General features: G+C 43.1%; 1 protein-coding gene across 8 annotated transcripts in view; it reads right to left on the bottom strand.

Moving 5' to 3' along the window:
- Positions 1-434: 434 nt before the first annotated feature.
- SNUPN (snurportin 1) overlaps positions 435-27767 on the bottom strand; it is a 41290-nt gene continuing 13957 nt past the window's right edge. For 3 of the 8 annotated variants that reach the window (XM_069765671.1, XM_069765670.1, XM_069765673.1), the window contains exons 2-9: positions 20349-20525; positions 17124-17292; positions 16295-16399; positions 12389-12485; positions 11047-11144; positions 10673-10750; positions 2923-3003; positions 435-885 (exon numbers count right to left, since the gene is read on the bottom strand). In XM_069765671.1, coding sequence (XP_069621772.1) covers positions 634-885; positions 2923-3003; positions 10673-10750; positions 11047-11144; positions 12389-12485; positions 16295-16399; positions 17124-17292; positions 20349-20509 — 1041 coding nt within the window. In that variant the 5' untranslated portion in view covers positions 20510-20525 and the 3' untranslated portion in view covers positions 435-633. Of the gene's footprint in view, positions 886-2922; positions 3110-10638; positions 10751-11046; positions 11145-12388; positions 12486-16294; positions 16400-17123; positions 17293-20348; positions 20529-27767 lie in introns of all 8 variants that reach the window. The other 5 variants (XM_069765672.1, XM_069765669.1, XR_011320781.1 and 2 more) reach the window with 4 other exon arrangements.

Raw genomic sequence — 27767 nt, 5'->3', positions numbered from 1 at the left:
TTGGCACAGATCAGATATTTCAGCTTCTATCATTTCTGAATAAGCTTTTAAAATATCACACACTTCATCAATGTCACTTTTGCACAGATGTCTATAACGTACACTAAGTGAAATTAATTTTTAAATCCACAGCTCATCAATCCTGAAACAGATTTTCACCCTTTGCACTGCATAGGGTAAGATCCACCTTGTACTCGTGACCTGCAACAGCCTCATAATTTGACAGGTATGCGTGATGGGTACGTCACAATAACCTACAGTCCGCTGTGCAAACTATCTGCAATGCATGGTCCTACCCTAACAATAATTCAATACGAGACGGTTACAAGATATTTTAGGTCTCTGTTGTGATGAAGATGATAAAGCTAGAAATATCCAGGCATCTTTACTACAAAGCAAAGTGCAGTTACTGATCAGCAAAATTCACACGAACATTTCTGAAAATGTATTTTTATTAAAAAAAAAAAAAAAAGCTATAAAATGTATTCTGAAGGTTTATAACTAGTGCACCGCTGTACATTAACTCCATATCAGGTCCAGAACAATAGTAGGGTCAAAGCACAGGTGGTGTTATCTGAACGGCAGCAATGAATGTGCGCACCATCCTGGAGAGCATGTGCCAGCAGTCTTTTCTTAGGATGCAGGGATTGTTGACAGATGTTCCAGTTCATAATGTCCACCCTCCGCTGCTCCTTTCCCATCCTTCTTGTGTTCAAGAATCTGTCGCATTTGCTCTTGAGCATATGCTGGCTTTTCTGAAAGGGGTCCTGGTGGGGTAGGAAATCCTAGAATTTCAGGTGCCATGTATGGACGGAGCCACCCAACCAGCGGAGTACTACCTGGAGTATAGTGTGTTTGCATGTGGTAGAATAACAGGCCGTCCACCTAGTAAAGAAGCAAGAACACAAACCAATAAGTGTCCATCCTCCTGCGGAGAGCAGAGTGCAGCTTTATAAATGATCAGCAGTAGTGATGAGCGAACGTGCTCGGATATGGTGTTATCCGAGTGTGCTAGAAAAGTATGTTCGAGTCACCGCACCTGCATGTCTCGAGGCTGTTCGACATCCGCAAGAAATCCAGCGCAAGGACCAGAACATACTATTTGAGCACGCTGAAGTCACTCAGTTAGCACCCGAGCATGCACCAATAACACCTTATCCAACCACGGTCCCTTATCTAATATATAAAGATGGATGGATGGATGGATGGATGGATGGATGGGGGGGGTGTGGTGTGTGTGTGTGTGTGTGTGTGTGTGTGTGTGTGTGTGTGTGTGTGTGTGTGTGTGTGTGTGTGTGTGTGTGTGTGTGTGTGTCTGGGATTGGCACCTGCACCGTCGCAGCTACAGCCACAAAATTTTGCACAGTCACATGTCTGGACCCCGAGAGCGTCATAGGCTATGTTGTGAGGCAAAATTTTAACCCCGCGCATTCCAATTCACCACACAATTTTGCCCCTATCTACATAATGGGAAAAAGTGAAAGGAAAAGTGTTGGAGGCAAATTGACAACTGCCAGATGTGAACAAGGGGGACTTAAAGAATGAGAGAGATGGCGCCAAAGAGTATATACCATACAGTTGCTAAGGTGGGGCCCCGACATGGGATACTCACCACACACGGGGATATGAACACACACACAAAATGCGCCACACACTACCACGTGCTTGAACACATATACCACCCTCAGCACACATTTCACCACACATACACCGACCTCGCCACATAAGTCGAAACACAAAAGTCACTGCTCAAAACTCGCCACATGCAAGAACTAGGCTCATGCAAAACTCGCCACAAGTGCAAAACTCACCTCATGGAAAACTCGCCACACGCAAAACTTGCACACGCGGAAAAATTGCCACATGCACATAAGTTGCAACACATGCAAAAGTTGCCTCACACAAAACTTGCACATACTCAAAAGGCACCACACAAAACTCACCACACGCAAAACTCGCCATGCGCAAAACTTTGCTGCACACAACTTGCTACACTAACCTGTCACATGCAACTCGACACACAAAAAGTTGCTACATGCATGTTGCCACACGCAAGTCAACACACACAACTTGACAAACGAAACCCGCCCTAAAACACACACAAGTCTGGTATTATCCTTCAAAAATAAAAATCTGATTAATAAGCAGACAAACTACAAGAGCAACAAATGTGTGAGCTAATATATACTGCCAGGGGGAGGGCTTCCTGTTGGCTGGGGATTTATCAGGCTGCCAATTTAGCTGTCAAATACTGAGGTAAAAATACTGAGCAAATAACGTGTGAACGAGGTCTAATACAGGAGGAGATGACACACAGGTATATACTATATACAGGGGAGATGGCATACAGGTATATACTATATACAGGATATGACATACAGGTGTATACTATATATAAGGGAGATGACACACATGTATATAGTGAGGTGAAAATGAGGGGTGTGAGGTGAAAATGAAAAGGTGTGAGTGCAAAATGAGAGGAGTGAGGGAAAATAGTGGAGCGATCGGAAAATGACAGATGTGAGGTCGAAATGACAAGTGTTAGGGGGAATGAGAGGAGTGAGGGAGAAAATGAAAGATGTGATTTGGAAAATGAGAGGCATGATGGGAAAATAAGAGAAGTGAGGTGCTATAACTAACCACAGATATTTACTATGCCCAGGCAACGCCGGGCTCTTCAGCTAGTCACTAATAAGAAGACATCACCTCTACTTTCTTTCTTTCTTTCTTTTTTCTAGCTCTTATTTTAGTGCTCTTTATTCCAAATATATAATGCTAGTAACACAAGTGCCCATTTATTAAAATAGGAGGCCAATTAGCTCTGCAATGTTCAGGTGTATTATGGCATACTAACAGATACTGGTTAAAAGGGAACTGTGAAAGTAATTTAATATATAGACGAATGTATAATCAATACTATACCTTGTAGGGATAGGACTGTGTGAGGACACTCTGAATGGAATCCAACGAACAGGGGAAATTCGGCAGACCAATGAACTTGAACTTCATGAAAAAAAGAATATAAAATATAAACAGGAATGGATATTTTCTATGCTCTGGAATTCCTGTGTAAGGGCACGTTCACACAATTGTACTTTCAATCCAAGTGCTGTTCGTAAAAAAAAAAAAAAAAGTGATCGCTGGCTTTTGTGGAATAAGGAATTTCCTTCCAATGCTACTGGCTCTACTTTTTAAGTACACAAACTTAAAATGCCAGAAAATAATTTCTCAATTTATACGATTATTATCCATGTCACAGTTAGTTTTTCCATCAGTAATTTTACTTAAAATACTGTTTGTGCAATATGCTTAGTTGACCTATCCGTTTTTTCTTGGGTTTCCCCTTCCCATCCCAGATTACCTGTACGCCCCTTCTTCCCCATTATTTTGATCTTCCCCCATTGATTATCTCTTCCCCTCTAAAAATATTTAACCCCTTAGTGACAGAGCCAATTTGGTACTTAATGACCGAGCCAATTTTTGCAATTCTGACCACTGTCACTTTATGAGGTTATAACTCTGGAACGCTTCAACGGATCCCGCTGATTCTGAGATTGTTTTTTCGTCACATATTGTACTTCATGTTAGTGGTAACATTTCTTCGATATTACTTGCGATTATTTATGAAAAAAACGGAAATATGGCGAAAATTTTTAACATTTTGCAATTTTCAAACTTTGTATTTGTATGCCCTTAAATCAGAGAGATATGTCATGAAAAATAGTTAATAAATAACATTTCCCACATGTCTACTTTACATCAGCACAATTTTGGAAACAAAATTTTTTTTGTTAGGGAGTTATAAGGGTTAAAAGTTGATCAGCAATTTCTCATTTTTAGGCCGGCTTCACACTCAGCGTATGAAAATACGGTCCGTATATTACGGCCGTAATACGCTGAAAAGTCCCGAAAATAGTGGTCCGTAGCTCCTCCGTAGGCAGGGTGTGTCAGCGTTTTTTGCGCATGGCATCCTCCGTATGTAATCCGTATGGCATCCGTACTGCGTGGTTTTCTCGCAGGCTTGCAAAATATATATATATATATATATATATATATATATCTATCTCCGGCTTTTTCCTTTCTCCTTCCTAAAACCAGACATGATTTGAGACATGGTTTACATACAGTAAACCATGTCTTCTCTCCTTTTTTTTTGCAGATTCCACACTACTAATGTCAGTAGAGTGTATCTGCAAAATTTGGCCGTTCTAGCTCTTAAAATAAAGGGTTAAATGGCGGAAAAAATTGGCGTGGGCTCCCGCGCAATTTTCTCCGCCAGAGTAGTAAAGCCAGTGACACATTTAAAATTATTTTAATGAAATAAAAACAAATAATGTGTTTGTGTTTTATTTAACCCTTTACTACAATTGGATTAATAATGGATAGGTGTCATAATTGACGCCTCTCCATTATTAATTAGGCTTAATATCACCTTACAATAGCAAGGTGGCATTAACCCTTCATTACCCCATATCCCACCGCTACACGGGAATGGGAAGAGAGTGGCCAAGTGCCAGAATAGGCGCATCTTCCAGATGTGCCTTTTCTGGGGTGGCTGGGGGCAGATATTTTTAGCCAGGGGGGGGCCAATAACCGTGGACCCTCTCCAGGCTATTAATATCTGCCCTCAGTCACTGGCTTTACTACTCTGGCGGAGAAAATTGCGCGGGAGCCCACGCCAATTTTTTCCGCCATTTAACCCTTTATTTTAAGAGCTAGAACGGCCAAATTTTGCAGATACACACTACTGACATTAGTAGTGTGGAATCTGCAAAAAAAAAAAAAATGGAGAGAAGACATGGTTTACTGTATGTAAACCATGTCTCAAATCATGTCGGGCTTAGGAAGGAGAAAGAAAAAGCCGGTAATTGAATTACCGGCTTTCAAGCTGTATAGCGCTGGAAAAAATATTAAAATATATATATATATCTCCCTATTCTATGTGTACACATTTATTCTACCTATTCTACTGTAAGCTGTCAGTGTGATTTTATTGTACACCGCACGGAATTACCGGCTTTTCTCTCTAACAGCGCTGCGTATTTCTCGCAAGTCACACTGCTTGTCCGTGTGTAATCCGTATTTTTCACGCTTCCATAGACTTTCATTGGCGTATTTCTTGCGCAGTACGGTGACAAACGCAGCATGCTGCGATTTTGTACGGCCGTAGAAAGCCGTATAATACTGATCAGTAAAATACGGCAGATAGGAGCAGGGGCATAGAGAATAATTGTGCCGTATTTTTTGTGAGTTTTACGGACGTAGTTTCTGCGCTCTTACGTCCGTAAAACTCGCAAGTGTGAAGCCGGCCTTACAAAACCATTTATTTTATTTTTTTAGGGACCACATCTCATTTGAAGTCATTTTGAGGGGTCTATATGATAGAAAATAATGAAGTGTGACACCATTCTAAAAACTACACCCCTCAAGGTTCTCAAAACCACATTCAAGAAGTTTATTAACCCTTTACGTGCTTCACAGGAACTGAAACAATGTGGAAGGAAAAAATGAACATTTAACTTTTTTTGCAAACATCTTAATTCAGAACCATTTTTTTTATTTTCACAAGTGTAAAAACAGAAATGTAACCATAAATTTTGTTATACAATTTCTCCTGAATACGCCAATACCCCATATGTGGGGGTAAACCACTTTTTGGGCGCACCGCAGAACTTAGAAGTGAAGGAGCGCCGTTTGACTTTTTCAATGCAGAATTGGCTGGAATTGAGATCGGACGCCATGTCACGTTTAGAGAGCCCCTGATGTACCTAAACAGTGGAAACTCCCCACAAGTGACACCATTTTGGAAACTAGACCCCTTAAGGAACTTATCTAGATGTGTGGTGAGCACTTTGAACCCCCAAGTGCTTCACAGAAGTTTATAACGTAGAGCGGTGGGGAAAAAAAAAAAAAAAAAATCGCATTTGTTTACACAAAAATGATCTTTTCGCCCACAAATTCTTATTTTCACAAGGGTAACAGGAGAAATTAGACCACAAAAGTTGTTGTGCGATTTATCCTGAATACGTCGATACCCCATATGTGGGGGTAAACCACTGTTAGGGCGCACCGCAGAGCTTGGAAGAAAAGGAGTGCCGTTTTACTTTTTCAATGTAGAATTGGCTGGAATTGAGATTGAATGCCATGTCGCGTTTGGAGAGCCCCTGATGTGCCTAAACAGTGGAAACCCCCCACAAGTGACCATTTTGGAAACTAGACCCCTTAAGGAACTTATCTAGATGTGTGGTGAGAACTTTGAATGCCCAAGTGCTTCACAGAAGTTTAGAATGCAGAGTCGTGAAAATAAAAATAAAAAATTTTCACTAAAAAGATATTTTAGCCCCCAAGTTTTTATTTTCACAAGGGTAACAGGAGAAATTGGACCACTAAAGTTGTTGTCCAATTTATCCTGAGTATGCTGATCCCCCATATGTGGGGGTAAACCACTGTTTGGGCGCACGGCAGAGCTCGGAAGGGAAGGAGCGCCGTTTTGGAATGCAGACTTCGATAGAATGGTCTGTGGGCGTTATGTTGTGTTTGCAGAGCCCCTGATGCACCTAAACAGTAGTAACCCCCCACAAGTGACCCCGTTTTGGAAACTAGACCCCCCAAGGAACTTATCTAGATGTGTGGTGAGAACTTTGAATGCCCAAGTGCTTCACAGAAGTTTAGAATGCAGAGTCATAAATATATATATATATATATATATATATATATATATTTCCACAAAGAGGATTTTGTAGCCCCCAAGTTTTTATTTTCACAAGGGTAACAAGAGAAATTGGACCCCAGAAGTTGTTGTCCAATTTATCCCGAGTACGCTGATGCCCCATATGTGGGGGTAACCCACTGTTTGGGCGCACGGCAGAGCTCAGAAGGGAGGGAGCACCATTTGACTTTTTGAGCGCAAAATTGGCTGTCGTGTTTGGAGACCCCCTGATGTACCTAAACAGTGGAAACCCCCCCCCAATTCTAGCTCCAACCCTAACACACCCCTAACCCTAATCCCAACCTGATCCATAATCCTAATTACTAACCCTAACCATAATCACAACCCTTACCCCAAAACAACCCTAATGTCAACCCTAACCATAACCCTAATCAAAACCCTAAATCCAACACACCCCTAATCCTAATCTCAACCCTAACCTCAAACCTAACTCTAATCCCAATACACCCCTAATCACAACCCTAACCTTAACCCTAATCCCAAACCTAACCCTAATGCCAACCCTAACCCTAATACCAACCCTAATCCAAACCCTAACCCTAATCCCAACTCTAACCCTAACTTTAGCCCCAACCCTAGCCCTAAGGCTACTTTCACACTTGCGTCGTTTGGCATTCCGTCGCAATCCGTCGTTTTGGACAAGAAACGGATCCTGCAAATGTGCCCGCAGGATGCGTTTTTTGCCCATAGACTTGTATTGCCGACGGATCGTGACGGATGGCCACACGTCGCATCCGTCGTGCACTGGATCAGTTGTGTTTTGGCGGACCGTCGGCAAAAAAAAAAAAAAAAACATTCAATGAAACTTTTTTTTGTACGTCGCATCCGCCATTTCTGAACGCGCATGCGTGGCCGTAACTCCGCCCCCTCCTCCCCAGGACATAGATTGGGCAGCGGATGCGTTAAAAAACTACAGCCGCTGCCCACGTTGTGCACAATTTTCACAACGTGCGTCGGTATGTCGGGCCGACGCATTGCGACGGCCCCGTACCGATGTAAGTGTGAAAGAAGCCTAACCCTAAATTTAGCCCCAACCCTAGCCCTAACCCTAATTTTAGCCCCAACTGATGTTCTCCTGCCGGTCAGCAGATGGAGACAGATGGCGGGCGCACTGCGCATGCGCCCGCCATTTTCTTTTGCCGGCGGCCAGGAGGAGCAGCAGGAGGATCCAGGGACACCGGTAAGTATGATAGGGTCCCCGAATCGCCCTATTTCTCTGTCCTCTGATGTGCGATCACATCAGAGGACAGAGAATTACACTTTACTTTTTTTTTTTTTGCGGTCGCCGGTAAACAGTTAATTACCGGCGATCGCAAAACAGGGGTCAGTAAAACCGACCTCGATCATGCTCTTTGGGGGTCTCGGCTACCCCCGGCAGCCGAGACCCCAAAGATTCTCGCGGGGCCGGCCGGCGGGCGCACTGCGCATGCGCCTGCCATTTTGAAGATGGCGGCGCCCACCGGAAGCCACGAGGAGCACCGGGGGGCTACCTTGGACCCCTTTTCTCTGTCCTCCGATGTGCGATCACATCGGAGGACAGAGAAATTAAAAAGAGATTGCGTTTTTTTTTTGCGATCGCCGGTAAACGGTTAATTACCGGCGATCGCAAATGCGGGGTGGGTAAAAAAAACAAAAAAAACCACGAATCATGTTCTCTGGGGTCTCGGCTACCCCCGGCAGCCGAGACCCCGGAGAAAATCCGACTCTGGGGGGCGCTATTTACTTTTTCCACAGCGCCGTTAATTAATGGCGCTGTGGTTTAAGTACCCTTAGCGGCCGCCGTTAAAAGGCGTATCGGCGGTCGCTAAGGGGTTAAGTACCAATAGAAAAAAACAAAAAACAAAAAAAACAGATCACCCTCAGATCAATGTTATTCAGTAAGGCAGTGCAGACTTGCTTTTTCCATTTTTTAATGGAAACACTGCAATTCTGTTATATGGGAAACTGAAAATGGTCTTGTAAATGGTTAATTGTTGCTGTTGTACAAAACGGATTGTATACAGACTATACACAAATAGAAGGCGAGAACAAAAAAAAAAAATCGTTTAAGTTGTCTGGATAATATAGGCGATATTCTATATGGTTGTGTGGAACTGGCTTGAGTCATATACAACTATGACATATGAGGAGCATTTTTCTACATTAAAAAAAAAAAAAAAAATAGAGGGGTAGGATATGTTTTTGTTAATGCTACATTGCACATTGGCTTTTTTGGGCAATAGGCTAGGTATCGAAAATGGACATAGTTGGCGTAAAAGCCGGTGGTTAAAGAGGACATCTCAACACTGGACAAGTGAAGGAATGGGACAGAATTTTAATAAAATTACCCCCAACCCAGAAAAAAGAGAAATCCTGTACTTTTGTACTTTGAACTCCAGATTTGAGAACTAGTGATACAAGGAGTGCATGTATCATAGCCATGTATTCATGACCAATCACTCCACATATATGAGACACACACGTCATTTTAACCCCTTAATGACAGCCAATACGTCTTTTAACTGACCTGAGATATAGGAGAATAGCCTCCCCACACAGGTGACAGTCCAGCAGCTGTCGGCTGTACACTATAACTGACAACTTGCTGTATCAGCCACGATCAGTGTTGGCACCGTACATATCTGTTTAACCCCATAGATGCTGCTGTCAATAGTGACTACATCACTATAAATGGTTAACAGACTGTGAAGGCTCCCTCTTTATCCCAATTGGTGCCCTCAGATCATGATTGTGTGGTCCTGAGGTTTGCGATGGCAATTCACGACCAAATAGCGGCCTTAGAGTCTGGCGGCTGTAGTAATCTGTTCAGAAGTTAGAGACATTTAGGTGGTAAAAATACACATTTTCATTTCTGTCATACCACTTTGCATTAATTCCTGTAAAGCACCTGAAGGGTTAATAAACTACCTGACAGCAGTTTTCAGTATGTCAGGGGGTGCGGTTTTTAAAATGATATCACGTTTGGGGGTTTCCCAATATGTGAGACCCCTAAAGTCAATTCAAACATCGATAGTTCCCTAAAATAATAAATGTTGTAAATTTCCTTGAAAAAAAAAAAAAAAAACGGAAAATTGCTGCTACATTTTTAAACCTCCTCAAATGCTAACAAAATAAAAGAACATTTTACAAATGGTTCTGATGTAAAGCCGACATGTTATTTATTAATGGTTTGCTGTGGTATGACCATCTGGATTAAAGGGATAATCATTCAAACTTTGAAAATTGCTAATTTAACATTTTTCCTAAATGTTTGATATTTTTTTATAAATAAACACAAAACATATTGACCTAAATTTACCATTATCATAAAGTATAATGTGTCACGAAAAAAATAATCTCAAAATCACTGGGATTTGTTGAAGTGTTGCAGAGTTATTACCACATAAAGGGACACTGGTCAGATTTAAAAAAAAATTGGCTCCGTCACTAAGGGGTTAAACAGACACTACACTCTCATTTTAGCATCTCACCCACTTACTGAAAAAAAAAAAAAAAAAAAAAAAAACGAAAAGTCCTATTTCCAGCATCTAACTTCACTTTTACATACAAAGGTTTTTTTAGGCCAGTCAGTGCTGTAACATTACATGGATCAAGTATACATATTTTTGCTGTAGATGTGGCACGAATGCCTATTTCTAGGATATTGTGTCATGCCATATTATGCTGCTGTGTAGTATGGCTGGGACATGCAATCAGGATGCGTTAACATCTGCAACCCTGTGTTTCTACAATCATACAGGAATGGACATGAAGACACGGTGCACAATGACAGCACACAATGGCAGATCGTCATCTCTCCTGCAATTATTGTAGAAGGAAAGAATCTTATAGCATGCTGCCAGTCAGCGCCTCCAATGCGAAGCCTGTGTGGCTACTAGCCCTTGGCTGGTGACTACTGCTCTACTTACTGGTATCTCTAATTCCATCTAATGCTTGACTTACAGGGTTGATCTTGGAAATATTACACAAGCCATCTTCTTCCTGCAGCTTTGATTGGAGCCAGTAAAAGCGAAAGTCAGTCTGTGAAAGAAAACGGGCCAATATGACTGAGCAAATGGAATGGAGGAGGATTACATTGTCTGTACGTCAATTGCTGTACAATATCTATACAACTGCTGCAAAGACGACACACAAGAAAAATTGTCCGGGTCACTCATTAAACCATTTATGTCCCAAAGCTAGAAAGTCAGTTTTAGAAAACAAATATTTCACCTATTGAGTGACCGTCATTATGGGAAAAACAGGCACACAAACTCTTCTGGACTAACAAGAATCACAGAAGCCTTGTTCATATCTGGATCATATTCATGACTTACCTGGCAGTCGTACACCGGGTGGCCCCTCCAACACATGACATCTAACACGTAATATGTGCGAGACTCCTCGTTATATATGCAGTCTAGAATAGTGTAGTCTGTAACAGATAACATGCAACATGGTCATCATCTGCCAGAAAAAAAAAAGAGATATAGTCATGTCCAATACTGAGCCGGGTCTAGTCTAATTTTTTCTCTCTTCTATATTGATCTTCTTAAGGAAGCCCCCCACTCCCAAAAATGTGGAAACAGCTAAAATTATACCTTACCAATTCAAACCTCTTTCCTATGTATCTTTACCCTTCAAGCAAATCATTGCTAAAACCTGGGAAAAAGCTTTGGTCAACAAATCACAGTTTTGGTATATTGGGATTATTCGAAGATGGAGTGGATGCCGACTTGCCCCTATTCATAGGCCTCTATCGGATCTTATTTCAAGCATGGAAACTTCTTGCATTTCATTGGTTAGACACAAACCTTCCATTCATGGAAGACCTACAACACAAGATCAATATAATCTGGTTGGAAAGAGAAGTCTGTCTTAAATGTAATTCTATTCGCAAATCAGAAAAGATATGGAGACCTCGGGTGGATACGCCAGGGCTGCCCACAAATCTTCTAATTAGAGATAGAATATTTACGATGCTATCCTTTAATTGTTAGTCCTCTTTTTTCCTTTTTCTCTTCCTTCTTCACACTTTATACTCTGTTATTCCAGAACTCCTCTGAAAATGATTGTCTCTGGAATGTCGGGATTTGGGTTTTGTTAGGGAACTGAAGTGGAGATATCTTGTCTACATTTTATACTATGGAATTATGCAAGTTATGTTATTTGAAAGATGGAAAATTTGTATTGGGAGTTTTTCAATAAAAATTATTAGATGGCTGTTTAACATGCACGGTGTTCTCTGACAGCGGCATTTAACATGCATGCGCCAGAAGAAAGTTGCAAACCCCACCCATTGGCTCCCATGTCATATGACTGCGGATCACCGACGGGTTGGCATGACAACTTGGGGTCTGCAGGAGACCCCTGTGGTCATTGCAGGATCGCTATGAGCACTGCCCAGCACTCATAGCTAGTGAGCATTTCTGCTACATAGAGCAGGGTTGTAACCCTGCTCAGTGTAGCACAAGCGATCGGATGATCGTAGCTCGTAGTCTCCCATGAAGGTCATTAAAGCAAGTAAAAAGTGTTAAAAAAAAAAAAAAGAGGTTTTAACCCCTTTCCGACATCGGGGATAATTGTACGCAAATGTTGGACTCCCCCCGTTTGGTGCGGGCTCCGGCGCTGAGCCTGCACCTTTCCGGGCACATTTTCTAAACTAACAACCAGACTTACCTTTACCAGTAGCACTGTTATTCCGATTTCCACCTGGTAGTAATGATGGAAACCTGTTCACGCAGTACCCACTTTTAGTGTAAGCTGCAGTAGAACCCTATGTAGGGTGGATAAAAGAAAAATAAATTAATATGGAGGCATCCAACCAGGAAAAATAGAAGTGTATATATATATATAATTTTTTTTATTATATATATATATATATATATATATATATATATATATATATATATATATCCTAAAGAGAGTTTATAGGCCTTAATTATAGTGCACCCCTAGCTTATATACCATTAGTGTGTGATCAGTCATAGTCTGACTGAGAACCCAAACATTCAAAGAAATGTCATTTCTTGACTTCATGTCATTTATGACTTATTTTATACATAAACTGTCACTTGTAAGGCAACAGCTAGAATATAGGATGCAGTTTTGACCCCGTATTTAAAAAAAATGTATATATGAAAATTACAGCTATTTCAGAAGGCGGCAGCTAGATGAATACATGGGATGGAAGGTCTCTCCTGTAATGAGAGGTTAAAAGAGAATGGCTCAGTGGTTAGCACAGTAGCCTTGCAGCACTGTAGTCCTGTGTTCAAATCCCACCTTGGACAACATCTGCAAGGGGTTTGTATGTTCTCCCCGTGTTTGCGTGGGTTTCGTTCAGGTTCTCCGGTTTCCTCCCACATTCCAAAGACATACTGATAGGGAATTTAGATTGTGAGCCTCAATGAGGACAGCGATGATAACGTGTGCAAAACTGTAAAGCGCTGCGGAATATGTTAGTGCTATATAAAAAGACTAGATGGTGGCCCGATTCTAACGCATCAGGTATTCTAGAATATGCATGTCCACGTAGTATATTGCCCAGCCACGTAGTATATTGCCCAGCGACGTAGTATACTGCACAGAGCCACGTAGTATACAGCACAGAGCCACGTAGTATATTGCAGTTATGTTTTATATTGCCCAGTTATGTAGTACTAGATGGCAGCCCGATTCTAAAGAATCGGGAGTCTAGAATCCATATATACTTTATTTATTCAAATGTAAAAATAATACAATTAATAAATAATAGTAAGAAAGAACAAAAAATGGCTGCACTCACCAGCTCTTGACAATTCTTGTTATTTAAGGTACAGTTACACAGGATCCATGAACATGCTTATGAGGGGAGGGATGAAAGACATCAGACGACAACTTTGCGTGTTGTGGCAAATGCCACAACAACGGTTCTTTGCTTAAGAACAATGTCAGGTAGTAGGAAAATAGCCAGTTAATAATAGGCAATAGTTCTTTGCAGGAATGCAGATATTAATAAATAGGCAGTTTATATTGCAGAGAAATTGCTGGGCAATAATGGACAATGTCCTTATGTGGCAAATAATAGAGCAATATACCCAATGTGGCAAAGAAGAGGTTAATAAACGGCAGTCTCTCAGTATAACAGTCAGTGAATAATAGGCAGTATATGGAGAAAACACCAAACAAAAGTTCAAAATTGGTGTGAAAAGGTCACTGAACCACTTCACAACTAAATATATATAGTTTTGGTAAATGGTATTATCATTTTTTTGACGAAATTCGGCAGGAGCTTGAAGTGCAACGTCACTGGGCCCGCATCCACGCAGTAGAAACTTGCTGTGAGGTAAAAAATTCAAAAATCACACCAAAATGGCGGGCGGAGTGTGTCACAGTACGGCACGTTTCTGATTGGTTGCCGCCTGCTGCGAGCGACCAATCAGACACTGGACACTGTTGACGTCACTTATCTCCGGACATTATCTCCGGACATTATCTCCGGACATTATCTCCGGACAGGAAGTTGGCACAAATTGCAGGAAGTAGTATTCTAGGCAATTATATATTAGATATTGCCCAGTTACGTAGTATATTGCCCAGGCCACGTAGTATATTGCCCAGCCACGTAGTATACTGCACACAGCCACGTAGTATACAGCACAGAGCCACGTAGTATATTTCACAGCGACATAGTATACAGCACAGAGCCACGTAGTATATTGCCCAGGCCACGTAGTATACTGCACAGAGCCACGTAGTATACAGCACAGAGCCACGTAGTATATTTCACAGCGACATAGTATACAGCACAGAGCCACGTAGTATATTTCACAGCGACGTAGTATACAGCACAGAGCCACGTAGTATATTGCACAGTGATTTAGTATATTGCCCAGTCACGTAGTATATTGCCCAGTCACGTAGTATATAGCCCAGCCACGTATGTCACAGGTTAAAAAATAAACATACTCACCTTCGGATCCGAGGGCCCATTGTAGTTGTAACATACTTACCTTCGGATCTGGCGCAGGCAATGAGCGCGCGGCTGCCGCCATCTTCCGTTCCAAGGATGCACTGCGAAATTACCCAGATGACTTAGCAGTCCCGCGATGCCGCTAAGTCTTTTGGGTAATTTCGCAATGCATCGCCGGGAACGGAAGATGGCGGCCGTCGCGAGCGGCTCGGCGGACAACGGAGGGTGAGTATACCAGGTTTTTTGTTTTTTTATTATTTTTAACATTAGATTTTTTTACTATTGATGCCGCATAGGCAGCATCAATAGTAAAAAGTTGAGGACACACAGGGTTAATAGCGGCGGTAACGGAGTGCGTTACCCGTGGCATAACGCGGTCCGTTACCGCCGGCATTAACCCTGTGTTAGCGGTGGCTGGAGGGGAGTATGCGGGCGCCGGGCAGTGACTGCGGGGAGTAAGGAGCGGCCATTTTCTTCCAAACGGTGCCCGGCGCTGATTGGCCGTGGCTTTTTTTCTGCGGCCAAATCAGTGGCTTTGATTTCCTTGACAGACAGAGGCCACGACCAATGAATATCCGTGACAGACAGATGGATAGACGGAAGTGACGTTTAGACAATTATATAGTAATTATTATTATGTATAACTAGTGGAGAAAGGTCCAATCAAGTTGAACATATGTGTTTTCTCTATAAAATGTAACAGGGACCCTAAATCTGTCAATGAGGAGGCCTCAGCCATTGGTAGTATGGGCCCTTTGCACCTTAAGGCTGGGTTCACATTGCGTTAATAGCAGCCCGTTCAACACATACGTTAACGGGCTGCTATTAACGTAAGTGCCGGTATTGGCACCGCACTAGCGCAGACAGAGCATCTGCTAGCTCTATCTCCGCCAGCAGTGACGGACCCGGAAACGCTGCAGCCCACGTCTCGGGGTCCGTCACTCAATGACGGCACATCGCTAATGCACGCCCATTGTGGCTGTGCGCTAGCGTTGCGTCCGACATTGGAGTTAATGGAGGCGTTAGGGACTACGTTACACCGCGGCATAACGCGGTGTAACGTAGTCAGTCTAACGGATGCCATTAACGCAATGTGAACCCAGCCTTAATGTTTATTGCGGCTTCAGTCTCTTCACAAGTGTTAACATTGGTGGCACATCCTAGTACTCCACTCCTGTTTGTGTCAAAAACTGTGCCAAATTGTCATGTAAAAAGCCTTCTTGGCTCCGTTCACAATTTTTATCATTTGTTACAAATGCAGTCCAGATGTAAAAAGTTACAGAATGAAAAAGGCTTTGCACATTTTCTTTTCTTTACTTCGTTTTGCATCTTATATTACTACTAGTGGAAAAAAAAAGGATTGATTGAATAGATGAAAACAGCAAAATAAAAACCAGATAACTGCACATAAAACACACAATGGCAATACAAAAATCGAAAGAGAAGTCACTGAACACTGGCAGGTCTGGTGCAATAACTAAACAATATGCAATCACGTGTGAGCCATATGGACTACATGCATCTGTACAGAAGAACTGCTAGCTCGCAACCAGCAAAGGAATATTTGAAAACATATCCAATATACAATTCATAAAAGACAAAGTTATAATTACAGAGAACAAAATATATCTCACCCGTGAAGCCACAACTAAAGAACGCTTTCCAGTGGGGCAGACGACAAGAATCCAAAGAGCAGCCAGATCTGGAGGAATTTCTATTAGCCACTCAGAAAGCATAATCTGGAGAGATAAACACAAAACACAAACAAGACAATATAAAAATGACATAGCCATTAAAAAGAGAAATAGATTAATTAAAATATTAGTGATGACAATTTATAGAAATGGTCCACTGAGACAGTCACTGTATCCCTTTCCTGATATTTGTCTCGACCAGGTCTTTCGATCAGGCTTACAAGATAAGCCTGCACCATTCCCTGCAGATGATGGCTGTGTTATTGAGCCATCATCTGCCTCTAACAGCAGCAGATGGAGCCGAGCTCTGCCCCCTGTGGTTAACAACGTAGATGCTGCTGTCATTCTCTCACAGTGGTATTTACAGCGAGCTCTCCCAAACGTCCATCAGCTTCATAATCGCAAGGTGCCGACGGGTTGCCATGAAAGCTAGAGGTCTGCTAAAGACCCTCCTGTCTGTCATGTTAGTGGCTGGCATTCATAGGAAACCATTTTTTATTGTTTTATACTGCAACACTGTGGCATAGATAGTATGAATGGTCAAATAATCACAAGTTCAATCCCTCAAAGGGGGCTAAGAAAGAAGAGATATACACGCACATTTAGCGACTGGAATTGGTGCGAATAGTTAGTGACATCACCGGCGTTTGCCTGCCTACTCCATCCTGCTATTGTGGAATGCTGCTTAGGCGGATGTTTTTTTTTAACCAGTCAACATAGAAAGTCAATGTAAAGGAGAAGGTAAAACCTTAATGTAAAAAGTTAGTACCTGGTTAGCATAATGTCTGGGTAACTTTTTGCAAGGCTCCACATCCATGTCCTCTGCGTCTTCATCTACCTCTTCTGTTTGCTTTCCATCCTCATCCTTCTCTTCATCTTGGTCTGACCAATCCCCAGATGCGAGTCGGCGAGCATGGTTGATATAGTCCAAGCGCTTTCTGTCAATGAATAGTTATAAGAGCTGAAATTGTAGAATTCTTACATGAGTGCCTATTGTATGAGCACATCGTACAGAACATGGGTACAAGCGCTCATGTATATCTACACAAAACATGTCCGCACAAGAGGGATGCTTAATATTATTCATGCACAGACGCACTTAATGTACAGATTTGTGATCTGCCTTGGACCAAAATTACTAATTATTAAGGCTAATAAACCATGGCAGGGTGAATTGGTATAAAAATCACTTTCATTTGCCATCTATGAGAGCGATAGTCGGGATTTAATTACCGGTATATCATATTTGCAAGGTCATTTGCAACTTTTAGTTTTACCATACCACCAACACTTAAGTGGTTTTCTATTTAGATATTTATCACCTATCCACAGGATAAGCATCTGATTGCTGACAGCCCGCCAACTCCAGTCCCCAATTCCCTTTTCCTTCTCACTGCCAGACTATATTGGGGAGAACGTTAAATGAATCTGTTACCAGGTTTTTGCTACCCCATCCGAGAGTAGCATGAAGTAGGGGCAAAAACACCGATTCCAGCGATGTACCACTTACTGGGCTGCTTACAGCAGTTGTGATAAAATCAGTGCTTTATCTGCTGTAGATTGTCCAGTTCTCTGAATGCTGAGCTCTGTACAATCCCACCCACAGCACCGATTGGCAGCTTTCTGTGCTCACTGCGCAAAAGCAGAAAGCTGCCAATCAGTGATGGGGGCGGCATTACACAGATCTCAAAACTACTGAGGACTACTTGGCAACAGGTAGTCCTCTAGGAATAATCTGCTGATAAAACTCTGATTTTATTAAAACTACAGCAAGCAGCCCAGTAAGGCTAAGTTCACATTTGCGTAGCGTATTATCTGCATACGCAAACACATGCCAAAAGGCATGTTTACCCAGCGTTTGTTATCCACATCAGCTTACACATGACTGCAAAAAAAACGCTGAGGTGGTTATGGTGGCACTATGGTGGTGTGAGGGAATATAGCCTATCACCTATGGAGAGGGAAGCAGCACCAAGTTCTTACCCATTCTAGAGCTGAGCAAATTACAAGTGATATTTGTTGCAAGAGAATGCTGGTGCACCATCTGATCAAGGAAGGTTAGGGTGATCAATGAGTGGAACAGGCTGCCACAAGAGGTGGTGAGGTCTCCTTCAATGGAAGTCTTCAAACAGAGGCTGGACAGACATCTGTCTGAGATGGTTTAGTGCAGGGGGTTGGACATGATGACCCAGGAGGTCGCTTCCATCTCTAACATTCTAAGATTAAAGATACCTTTATTCAATATATTCCAAAGCACCGGTATTCAGCTCCAGAACAGAGTCTCAATCAGATGAGCAACCGATGCTGAAAACAGGTTTATGCTTTTGAAGATCTCGAATAAAGGTATCTTCTTATAGCTGCTCAGTTATCACCTTCCTTGATCGGACAGCGCACCAGCATTCTCACGTAACATATATCAGAATCCCTTTATATGCACGGTGCTGCTCTAATCAAATTCTATAGACTGACAAGACAGCCAGTCTCCATTGAAAATGAATGAAGCGGCAGGACACATACTCAGATACCACTCCTTACCGAGACCGTGAAGTGTGGAGGAATGGAAGGCTCAGGAAGGGCCCCTGCTCTTGGGATTGCTAAATAACCCACAAATGTCTGCGGTTAGAGCCTATATCTAACAAAACTGGAGCTAAACAGTCCCATAACATGTAAACGAACATTAGCATTTCATTTTACATTACACCTAACAGGATGAATGAAAAGTTATGCATAGGATACGGTCATATATAATTTTAGGTCCTCAACATAACCCCTTAGTGACCGGGCCAATTTTTTCTAATCTGCCATGTGTCACTTTATGTGGCAATAACTCTGGAATGTTTGAACATATCCCATTGATTTTGAGAATGTTTCTTCGTGATGCACTATATTTTATGCCAATGGTAAATTTAGGATGATATTTTTCTTTTCTTTAGAAATAAAGCTAAAACATATCAGAAATTTGACAAATATTTTAAAAACTTAGCAATGTTCAAACTCTGAATGATTATCCCTTTAATCCAGAATCACACCTCACAAAATGGTCAATGAATAACATTTCCCTCATGTATGCTTTACAGCGGCATCATTTATAAAATGTTCTTCTATTTTTTTTTTTTTATGCTATAAGGTTTTAAAATGTAGCAGTCATTTTTCATTTTTTTAAAGCAATTTGCAAAACTTTTTTTTTTTTTTTTTTTTAAAGCACCAATTCAGTTTTGAGGTGACTCTGGGGGTCCTGCAAAAAGTTGCGTTCCTGTGCGGTTGGCGGGCACGTCAAAACAGCTTATCCGCATACAACGCATGTCAATGTGTACCCAATGTTAAAGATAGGTACGCAGGACGCATGCGGAAGTAGGCGAAGCTTAAGGGAGGATGTACGCAGCCATCCGCAGACCAGCCACACGCAAGTGTGAACTTAGCCTTAATCATCTAGATGCCGTCGTCACTATTGACAGCAGCATCTATGGGGTAAAATGGTCATGGTCGGTGCCAACACCGATAGTGGCTGATGCAGCAGGGTGTGAGCTATAGTGGACAGCTGTGGCAGTTTTCATCTGTATGGGGATGCTATTCACTTATACCTCAAGTCAGTAAAAAGATGGCATGTTTGGTCACTAAGGAGATAACATACAAACGCCTTGCAGATGTTGTCCTTGGTGGTATTTGAACCCAAGACCCCTGCGCTAATCCCTCTGTCACCGTGCTGCCCATGAAGAAAAAACAATGCACTGTATTGTGGGCCACATTCACACGCTCAGTATTTTACATCAGTATTTGTAAGCCAAAACCAGGAGTGGGTGATAAATACAGAAGTGGTGCATATGTTTTTATTATACTTTTCCTCTGATTGTTCCACTCCTGATTTTGGCTTACAAATACTGAGGTAAAATACTGAGTGTGTGAGTGGCCTCATACTAATGCTCTAATGTGACCTGATGAAATCAGCAGTCAGACAAGTAATGGAAAGTAATAATCAGCAGTGCCCATCACATACAGTTTCTGTAGTTCCAGCAGTTTCCTCCTGCGCTCGCTCTGCTCCAGAGAGCTGTATTTGCCTTTATACTGCGCTAATCTTGGATGAGGAGCTGAAGTACTGTTGAGGTGGGAAGAAACAGCGAAGCTCCCTGCAAGGGCCTCTGTGAGGGCGTCCATCATCTGCTGTTCATGTACTCTGCTGGACAGAAAATACAATGACGAATTAAAAAACACATGTATGGAGACATACCAATGAACCTGCAGATACACAGGTATATATACACAAAACCCATTCACAGAAGGCGAACAACATGTGCAGAGTAGAACGCATGTTAAGAGAAGCTTTTTCTTTCACATAATCCACGTCCCCAGATTTCACTGCATGTACTGAAATACCCATTCACCAAGTCATACTGCAGGAAGGATCCACAGACTGAGGCATTTTTCATATCTGGAAACTTCACATAGTTGGTGGATTGCCCGACAGACATTATGTGTAAATAGCATCTTGGTAGGATAAGTCTTCACAAACAATCTGCCACAGCCAAACGGCCTGAAACAACAGTTGTCCTGGCTGCAAGACTGCAATACGTGCCCACCACAAAGCAGAGACTACAGCCGGCCGTACACACAGATGGAGGGTGACAGACCAGCAGCCATCTCCCTCATACACAGAAGGGCACACTTGGCTTTGTGCTCCTGTGAGCTCTATGAGAAACTCATGTCTGGCAGAGGGTTATCGGCTGTTTTGAACAGCTGACAGGTGCTCGCGATTCCACCTGCAGCTATTGCGATCCACCCGCGGATATTAACCAGTTAAATGACTGTGGCACTTAAACTGACAGTGGCATTTAAAATCACGCTTCCGGCCATCGGTCGGAAATACGCACACAGGTGACCCCCATAACGTGATCGCGGTTCACTGGTGTGTTGGCATGACAACCTGAGGTCTCCTAGAGACCTCTATGGTTATCAGTGCCAGCTTGCTGTGAGCGCCACCCAGTGGTCAACACTCATAGCAAGTCCGTAATCTACTACAGGTCGGGGTCACACTAAGGCTACTTTTACACAGTATTATTTGCGGCCCGTTATTGCGGGCCGTATTGCCGCAATTTTCAACGACTTGCGGATTGCCGTTTTTCAGGTTCCCAATACTATAGCAAATGTATTAGGGGGAAAAAAAAAAAATAAACAACCGGTGGTCCGCACAACCAGAAGTCACGGCGCACCGCAAAAACAACCTTCCGTGATGGGAGCTGCCCCATAGATTAACAATTGTCCGAGTGCAATGCAAGGTTTTCCTCACATAGCACTCATCCATATTCTACGCTAGTGTGACCGCGGCCATATAGAGGTGATCTGAACATCGCCTCAATGTACCAGAGCCAATTGGGCTATAGCAAGTTGCGACGCTCCGTTGCTGCAAGGTAAATCACAGGGTCCTATGTATGTGTCCGCGCGGACAGAAGGGGGTGGCGCTTTGAGCAGAGCGGGTTTACAGCTCCGTCCAAGCGCCGTGATTATGGACCGTCGACACATACCCTGATACTGTTGTTTTTAAACCAGGTCTTGGTACTTTTGGCAGTGTGGAAAGGTGCCAAGTCCTGTGGGAGAATTAAATGTCCATCTCCATAAAGCTTGTTGGCAGAGGGAAGCATGAAGTGCCCTAAAATTTCCTGGTATACGGCTGAGCTGACTTTGGTCTTGATAAAACACAGTGGACCTACACTAGCAGATGACATGGCTCCCCAAACCATCACTGATTGTGGAACCTTCACACTAGACAGGGCCGGCGTCAGCACCCGGCACAGCGGGCAAATGCCGGGGCCTTGGGAAGAAAGGGGGGCCCACTAGCAGCTGGGAGAGCAGAGCAGGTGCTCTCTCCGCCCACAAAGTCACTGCTGGCTGCGTTCTCTTAACCCCTATGTGCCAGCTCTGACTCAAGCATCTTCTCACTCAGTCAGTGCATCCAGGCAGGCACACATAGGGGTTAAGAGAAGGCAGCCAGTGTGACTGTTTGTGGGCGGAGAGAGCACGTTCTCTGCTCTGGCCCCTGGCTGGCTGCAGACAGTGCTGCTGAGCTGAACTTATCAGGAAGATTCTGGAGGAGCTCCTACCAGAGTGCAAAGGTATCCAGCAATAATTGCAGTTGGTCCTGTGGCTCAGTCTGCTGCTGTCTGTCTCTGCTGCCTAAAAATGTGGGTGATGTCTGGAGGAGCAGCTGGTGGGGTGCAGCCTGCAGCCACCCAGCTCTCCCAGAACCCCAGAATACATGCATGCTGCACCAAACCTGCACCAGTGGGTAGGAAGAAGCTTAACCCCTTCCCATCTGTATGAAGGTTATTGCTAAACCTTAAAGATAACAATCTGACCCGTATAAATGGGGTTAACCAGATGCCAGGAGGAAGGGGAGCTGCTGCCATGTGGGCTGTACGTTGGGGCCCCGTGGCCCCAGGCTGGTGACTGGAGGGACTCTGCCCAGTGCTGGCATGTGGGTGATTTCTGCTCCGGAGTCTCAGCTTCTCTCCTCCAGGTCACACTGTGCAGTCACAGCAACATTGGCTGTCTCTGTCCAGGTCCCAGCAGCTGCCACTGCTCCCACCAAGAACATGGCATCACTTAACCCTTCCCCTGCAGCCACCGGCAACAAATCCACATTATTCCTTGATTAAATCAGGTTCCAACCCAATAGAGGAGCAGACATTTCCTGCTGCCATTAGGGTCCGGGAGGGGGTGACATTGGCTGCCCTGCTACTCTGTAGTGGGGGGTGACAAGTGTAACATGGGGTAACGATGAAGGAGAAATGCACAGGATAATAGTGAGCGTGACAGAGGGCAGTGTATGGTATGGAGCAGTCAGGGGGTGGGCTGCAGGATCCCCCCATACTGTACATGATTGCTCGGGACAGGGAGGCGTTTAATGAGCTTCTAATGACGGGGCACTAATTGGGTCATTAGGGTTTGTGGAAAGGATTCAGCATCAGGTCCCTCATTAATGCCCGAGCGATGTTACTTTGTAGCACAGATCTGTTAGGGCCGCAAAACCAAACAACGTTGTTTATGTAGAAAAGTCTTTGTTTCATAGAAAAACTCAAAACAGAAAAGATTTTCTGATACAACAACGCCCTGCTCACGACACTGCACAGCACCTCTCCTGTATATATACACTGCACAGCACCTTTCCCCCTGTATATATACACTGCACAGCACCTTTCCTCCTGTATGTATACATTGCACAGCACCTCTCCTGTATATATACACTGCACAGCACCTTTCCTCCTGTATATATACACTGCACAGTACCACTCCTCCTGTCCTGTATATATACACTGCAGAATTTACAATAGCTGTCACTCATGTAAGAAGTGAAATCTGGCATTGTACTATACATTTCTCTGCCGTATCTGTGCATCATAAATCGGGGTATGTGTTAAAGGGGGGGGGGCCCACTGAGACTCTTTCGCCCCGGGGCCCTCAAAAACCTGGAGCCGGCCCTGACACTAGACCTCAAGCAGCTTGGATTGTGGCCTCTCCACTCTTCCTCCAGACTCTGGGACATTGATTTCTAAGATATAGTGTGAAGCATCCACAATCAGTCGGTGGTCGGTGCTCATAGCAAGTCATGAATTCTGCTACATACAGGCAAGCTGATCATCATCATCTGTGTGTAGCAGAGACGATTGGGTTATGGCAGCTTCTAGTCTCCCATGGAGACTATTAAAGCATGCCAAAGTAAAAAAAAGTTTTTAAAAATATAAAAAAATAAAATATATATATATTTTCAAATCACCCCCCTTTCGCCCCATTCAAAATAAAACAAAAATAAAATCAAACTACACATATTTGGTATCTCCGAGTTCAGAGTCGCCCAATCAATAGAAAAAAATAATTTAACCTGATCGCTAAACGGCGTAATGAGAAAAAAGTCAAAATTAATTTTTTTGGTGGCTGCGACATTGCATTAAAATGCAATAACAGGTGATCTAAAGGTTGTATTTGCACCAAAATGGTATAATTAAAAACGTCAGCTCGGTACGCAAAAAATAAGCCCTGACCCCTCCAGAGATCACGAAAAAAATGGAGACGCTACGGGTATTGGAAAATATGCATGCACAGAATTTCTAATCTTTATTAATTTGTATCATATTGTGTTCTTGCGGTTGGTCAATCTATAATACAACGCTGGAAGAGTCACTCTGTCCGAAGCCTTTATAGACTGCGCAAGCGCCGGCGCAGTCTGGGCCTCACAGAGTGATGCTCCCAGAAGATCGCGGTATGCGTAAACACTGAACGCACACCGCGATCTCCAACAGAGAAGCAGGGACCGCCAGGAGGGTAAGTATGAGCTATATTCACCTGACCCCGTTCCACCGCTGCGCGCTGCCATCTTCCCGGTCCTCGGCCTGTGATCTTCAGCTCAGAGGGCGCGATGACGCGCTTAATGCGCGCCAGCGCCGCCCTCTGACTGAACAGTCACAGCCAGAGGACCGGGAAGATGGCGGCGCGCAGCGGTGGAACGGGGCCAGGTGAATATAGTAAGTGCTGGGGGGCCTGAGCTGGCGGTGATACAGGCACCTGACCCCCACAGCGCGCCGGTGTCCCCGCCTGCTCAGGCCCCCCCAGCACTCGGGGCCCAGCGACCATAGGCGAGTATGGTATTTTTTTTTTTTTTTTTATATATTGCAGCAGCATACGGGGAATATACAATGGAGCATCTTATGGGGCCATAAAACATAATGGAGCAGTGTACGGGGGCATATACTATGGAGCATTTTATGGGGGCCAGAAACCTTTATGGAGCAGCGTATGGATGGGAGCAGCAAATTAAAGAACAGTGGCGCAGGATGGGAGCAGCACATGACAGAACGGGGGCGCAGGATGGGAGCAGCACATGACAGGATGGGGACGCAGGATGGAGCAGCACATGACAGGATGGAGACCATATACCAATATAAATGCTCGCCACCCGGGTGTAGAACGGGTTCAATAGCTAGTATTGTATAATCCCCTCACATGAGGATGTTTTGTATGGTTACCATGTTACTTTTATGATAGCAGCAGGTATACATCTTATATTTTTCATTAGCCTGCATTTATTTATTCATACTTGTAACTCTTTGCATTTGGCTATTATTGTCTATAGGGACATTTATTATGAAGTATTATGGCATGAAGGGTTCTGGTGTATTGTACACATTATTGTATGACCCATACTCTTTGGATTGTAATCCAAATTGTGACTTTTTAAGTGTTTAATGGTTTTGTATGTGGTGGTTTTCATTAAAAGCATTCTTGTATAACACTTGATATTTTGGTGATCCCCTTCTTTTTGATGCATATGTTTTCTTTTTAAAAGGTATCGTAAAATTGCGCAATTTTTTTTAAATTAAAGTTTGGAATTTTTTTTCACCACTTAGGCCTCTTTCACTCATCCATCTTTTGTCCTCCGTCGCAATTCGTCATTATAGGCAAAAAATGGATCCTGCAAATGTGCTTGCAGGATGTGTTTTTTGCCCATAGACTTGTATTAGCGACGGATGGGCACACGTCGCATCCGTCGTGCGACGGATCCATCGTGTTTTGGCGGATGCGACGCACAAAAAAAGTTCAATGTAACGTTTTTTTGTGCGTCATGTTGAAACTCCGCCCCCTCCTCCTCGGACTGCAGAATGGGCAGCGGATGCGTTGAAAAACTGCATCCGCTGACCACGTCGTGCAGTTATTTCACAACGTCTGTCGGCCCGACGCATTGCGACGGGCCCGTACCGACGAAAATGTGAAAGAGGCCTTAGATAAAAAAGAACCTAGACATGTTTAGTGTCTTTAACCCCTTCATGACCCAGCCTATTTTGACCTTAAAGACCTTGCCGTTTTTTTGCAATTCTGACCAGTGTCCCTTTATGAGGTAATAACTCAGGAACGCTACAACGGATCCTAGCGGTTCTGAGACTGTTTTTTCGTGACATATTGGGCTTCATGTTGGTGGTAAATTTAGGTCAATAAATTCTGCGTTTATTTGTGATAAAAACGGAAATTTGGCAAAAATTTTGAAAATTTCACATTTGGAATTTTTATTCTGTTAAACCAGAGAGTTATGTGACACAAAATAGTTAATAAATAACATTTCCCACATGTATACTTTACATCAGCACAATTTTGGAAACAAAATTTTTTTTGCTAGGAAGTTATAAGGGTTAAAATTTCACCAGCGATTTCTCATTTTTACAACGAAATTTACAAAACCATTTGTTTTTTTAGGGACCACCTCACATTTGAAGTCAGTTTGAGGGGTCTATATGGCTGAAAATACCTAAAAGTGACACCATTCTAAAAAAATGCACCCCTCAAGGTGCACAAAACCACATTCAAGAAGTTTATTAACCCTTCAGGTACTTCACAGCAGCAGAAGCAACATGGAAGGAAAAAATGAACATTTAACTTTTTAGTCACAAAAATTATCTTTTAGCAACAATTTTTTTATTTTCCCAATGGTAAAAGGAGAAACTGAACCACGAAAGTTGTTGTCCAATTTGTCCTGAGTACGCTGACACCTCATATGTGGGGGTAAACCACTGTTTGGGCGCACGGCAGGGCTTGGAAGGGAAGGAGCGCCTTTTGACTTTTTGAATGAAAAATTGGCTCCACTCTTTAGCGGACACCATGTCACGTTTGGAGAGCCCCCGCGTGCCTAAAAATTGGAGCTCCCCCACAAGTGACCCCATTTTGGAAACTAGACGCCCCAAGGAACTTATCTAGATGCATAGTGAGCCCTTTAAACCCCCAGGTGCTTCACAAATTGATCTGTAAAAATGAAAAAGTACTTTTTTTTTTTTTCACAAAAAAATTCTTTTAGCCTCAATTTTTTCATTTTCACATGGGCAACAGGATAAAATGGATCGTAAAATTTGTTGGGCAATTTCTCCTGAGTACACTAATACCTCACATGTGGGGGTAAACCACTGTTTGGGCACATGGTAAAGCTCGAAAGGGAAGGAGCACCATTTGACTTTTTGAATGAAAAATTATCTCCATCGTTAGCGGACACCATGTCGCGTTTGGAGAGCCCCTGTGTGCCTAAACTTTGGAGCTCCCCCACAAGTGAACCCATTTTGGAAACTAGACCCCCCCCAAGGAACTTATCTAGATGCATATTGAGCACTTTAAACCCCCAGGTGCTTCACAGAAGTTTATAACGCAGAGCCATGAAAATAAAAAATAATTTTTCTTTCCTCAAAAATGATTTTTTAGCCTGGAATTTCCTATTTTGCCAAGGATAATAGGAGAAATTGGACCCCAAATACTGTTGTCCTGTTTGTCCTGAGTACGCTGATACCCCATATGTGGGGGTAAACCACTGTTTGGGCGCACGGCAGGGCTCGGAAGGGAAGGCACGCCATTTGGCTTTTTAAATGGAAAATTAGCTCCAATCATTAGCGGA

Source organism: Ranitomeya imitator, chromosome 4 (genome assembly GCF_032444005.1).
Source record: "Ranitomeya imitator isolate aRanImi1 chromosome 4, aRanImi1.pri, whole genome shotgun sequence".
Lineage (NCBI taxonomy): Eukaryota > Metazoa > Chordata > Amphibia > Anura > Dendrobatidae > Ranitomeya > Ranitomeya imitator.
The sequence above is the reverse complement of the archived record's forward strand: the minus strand, read 5'-3'. Positions and strand labels throughout refer to the sequence as shown.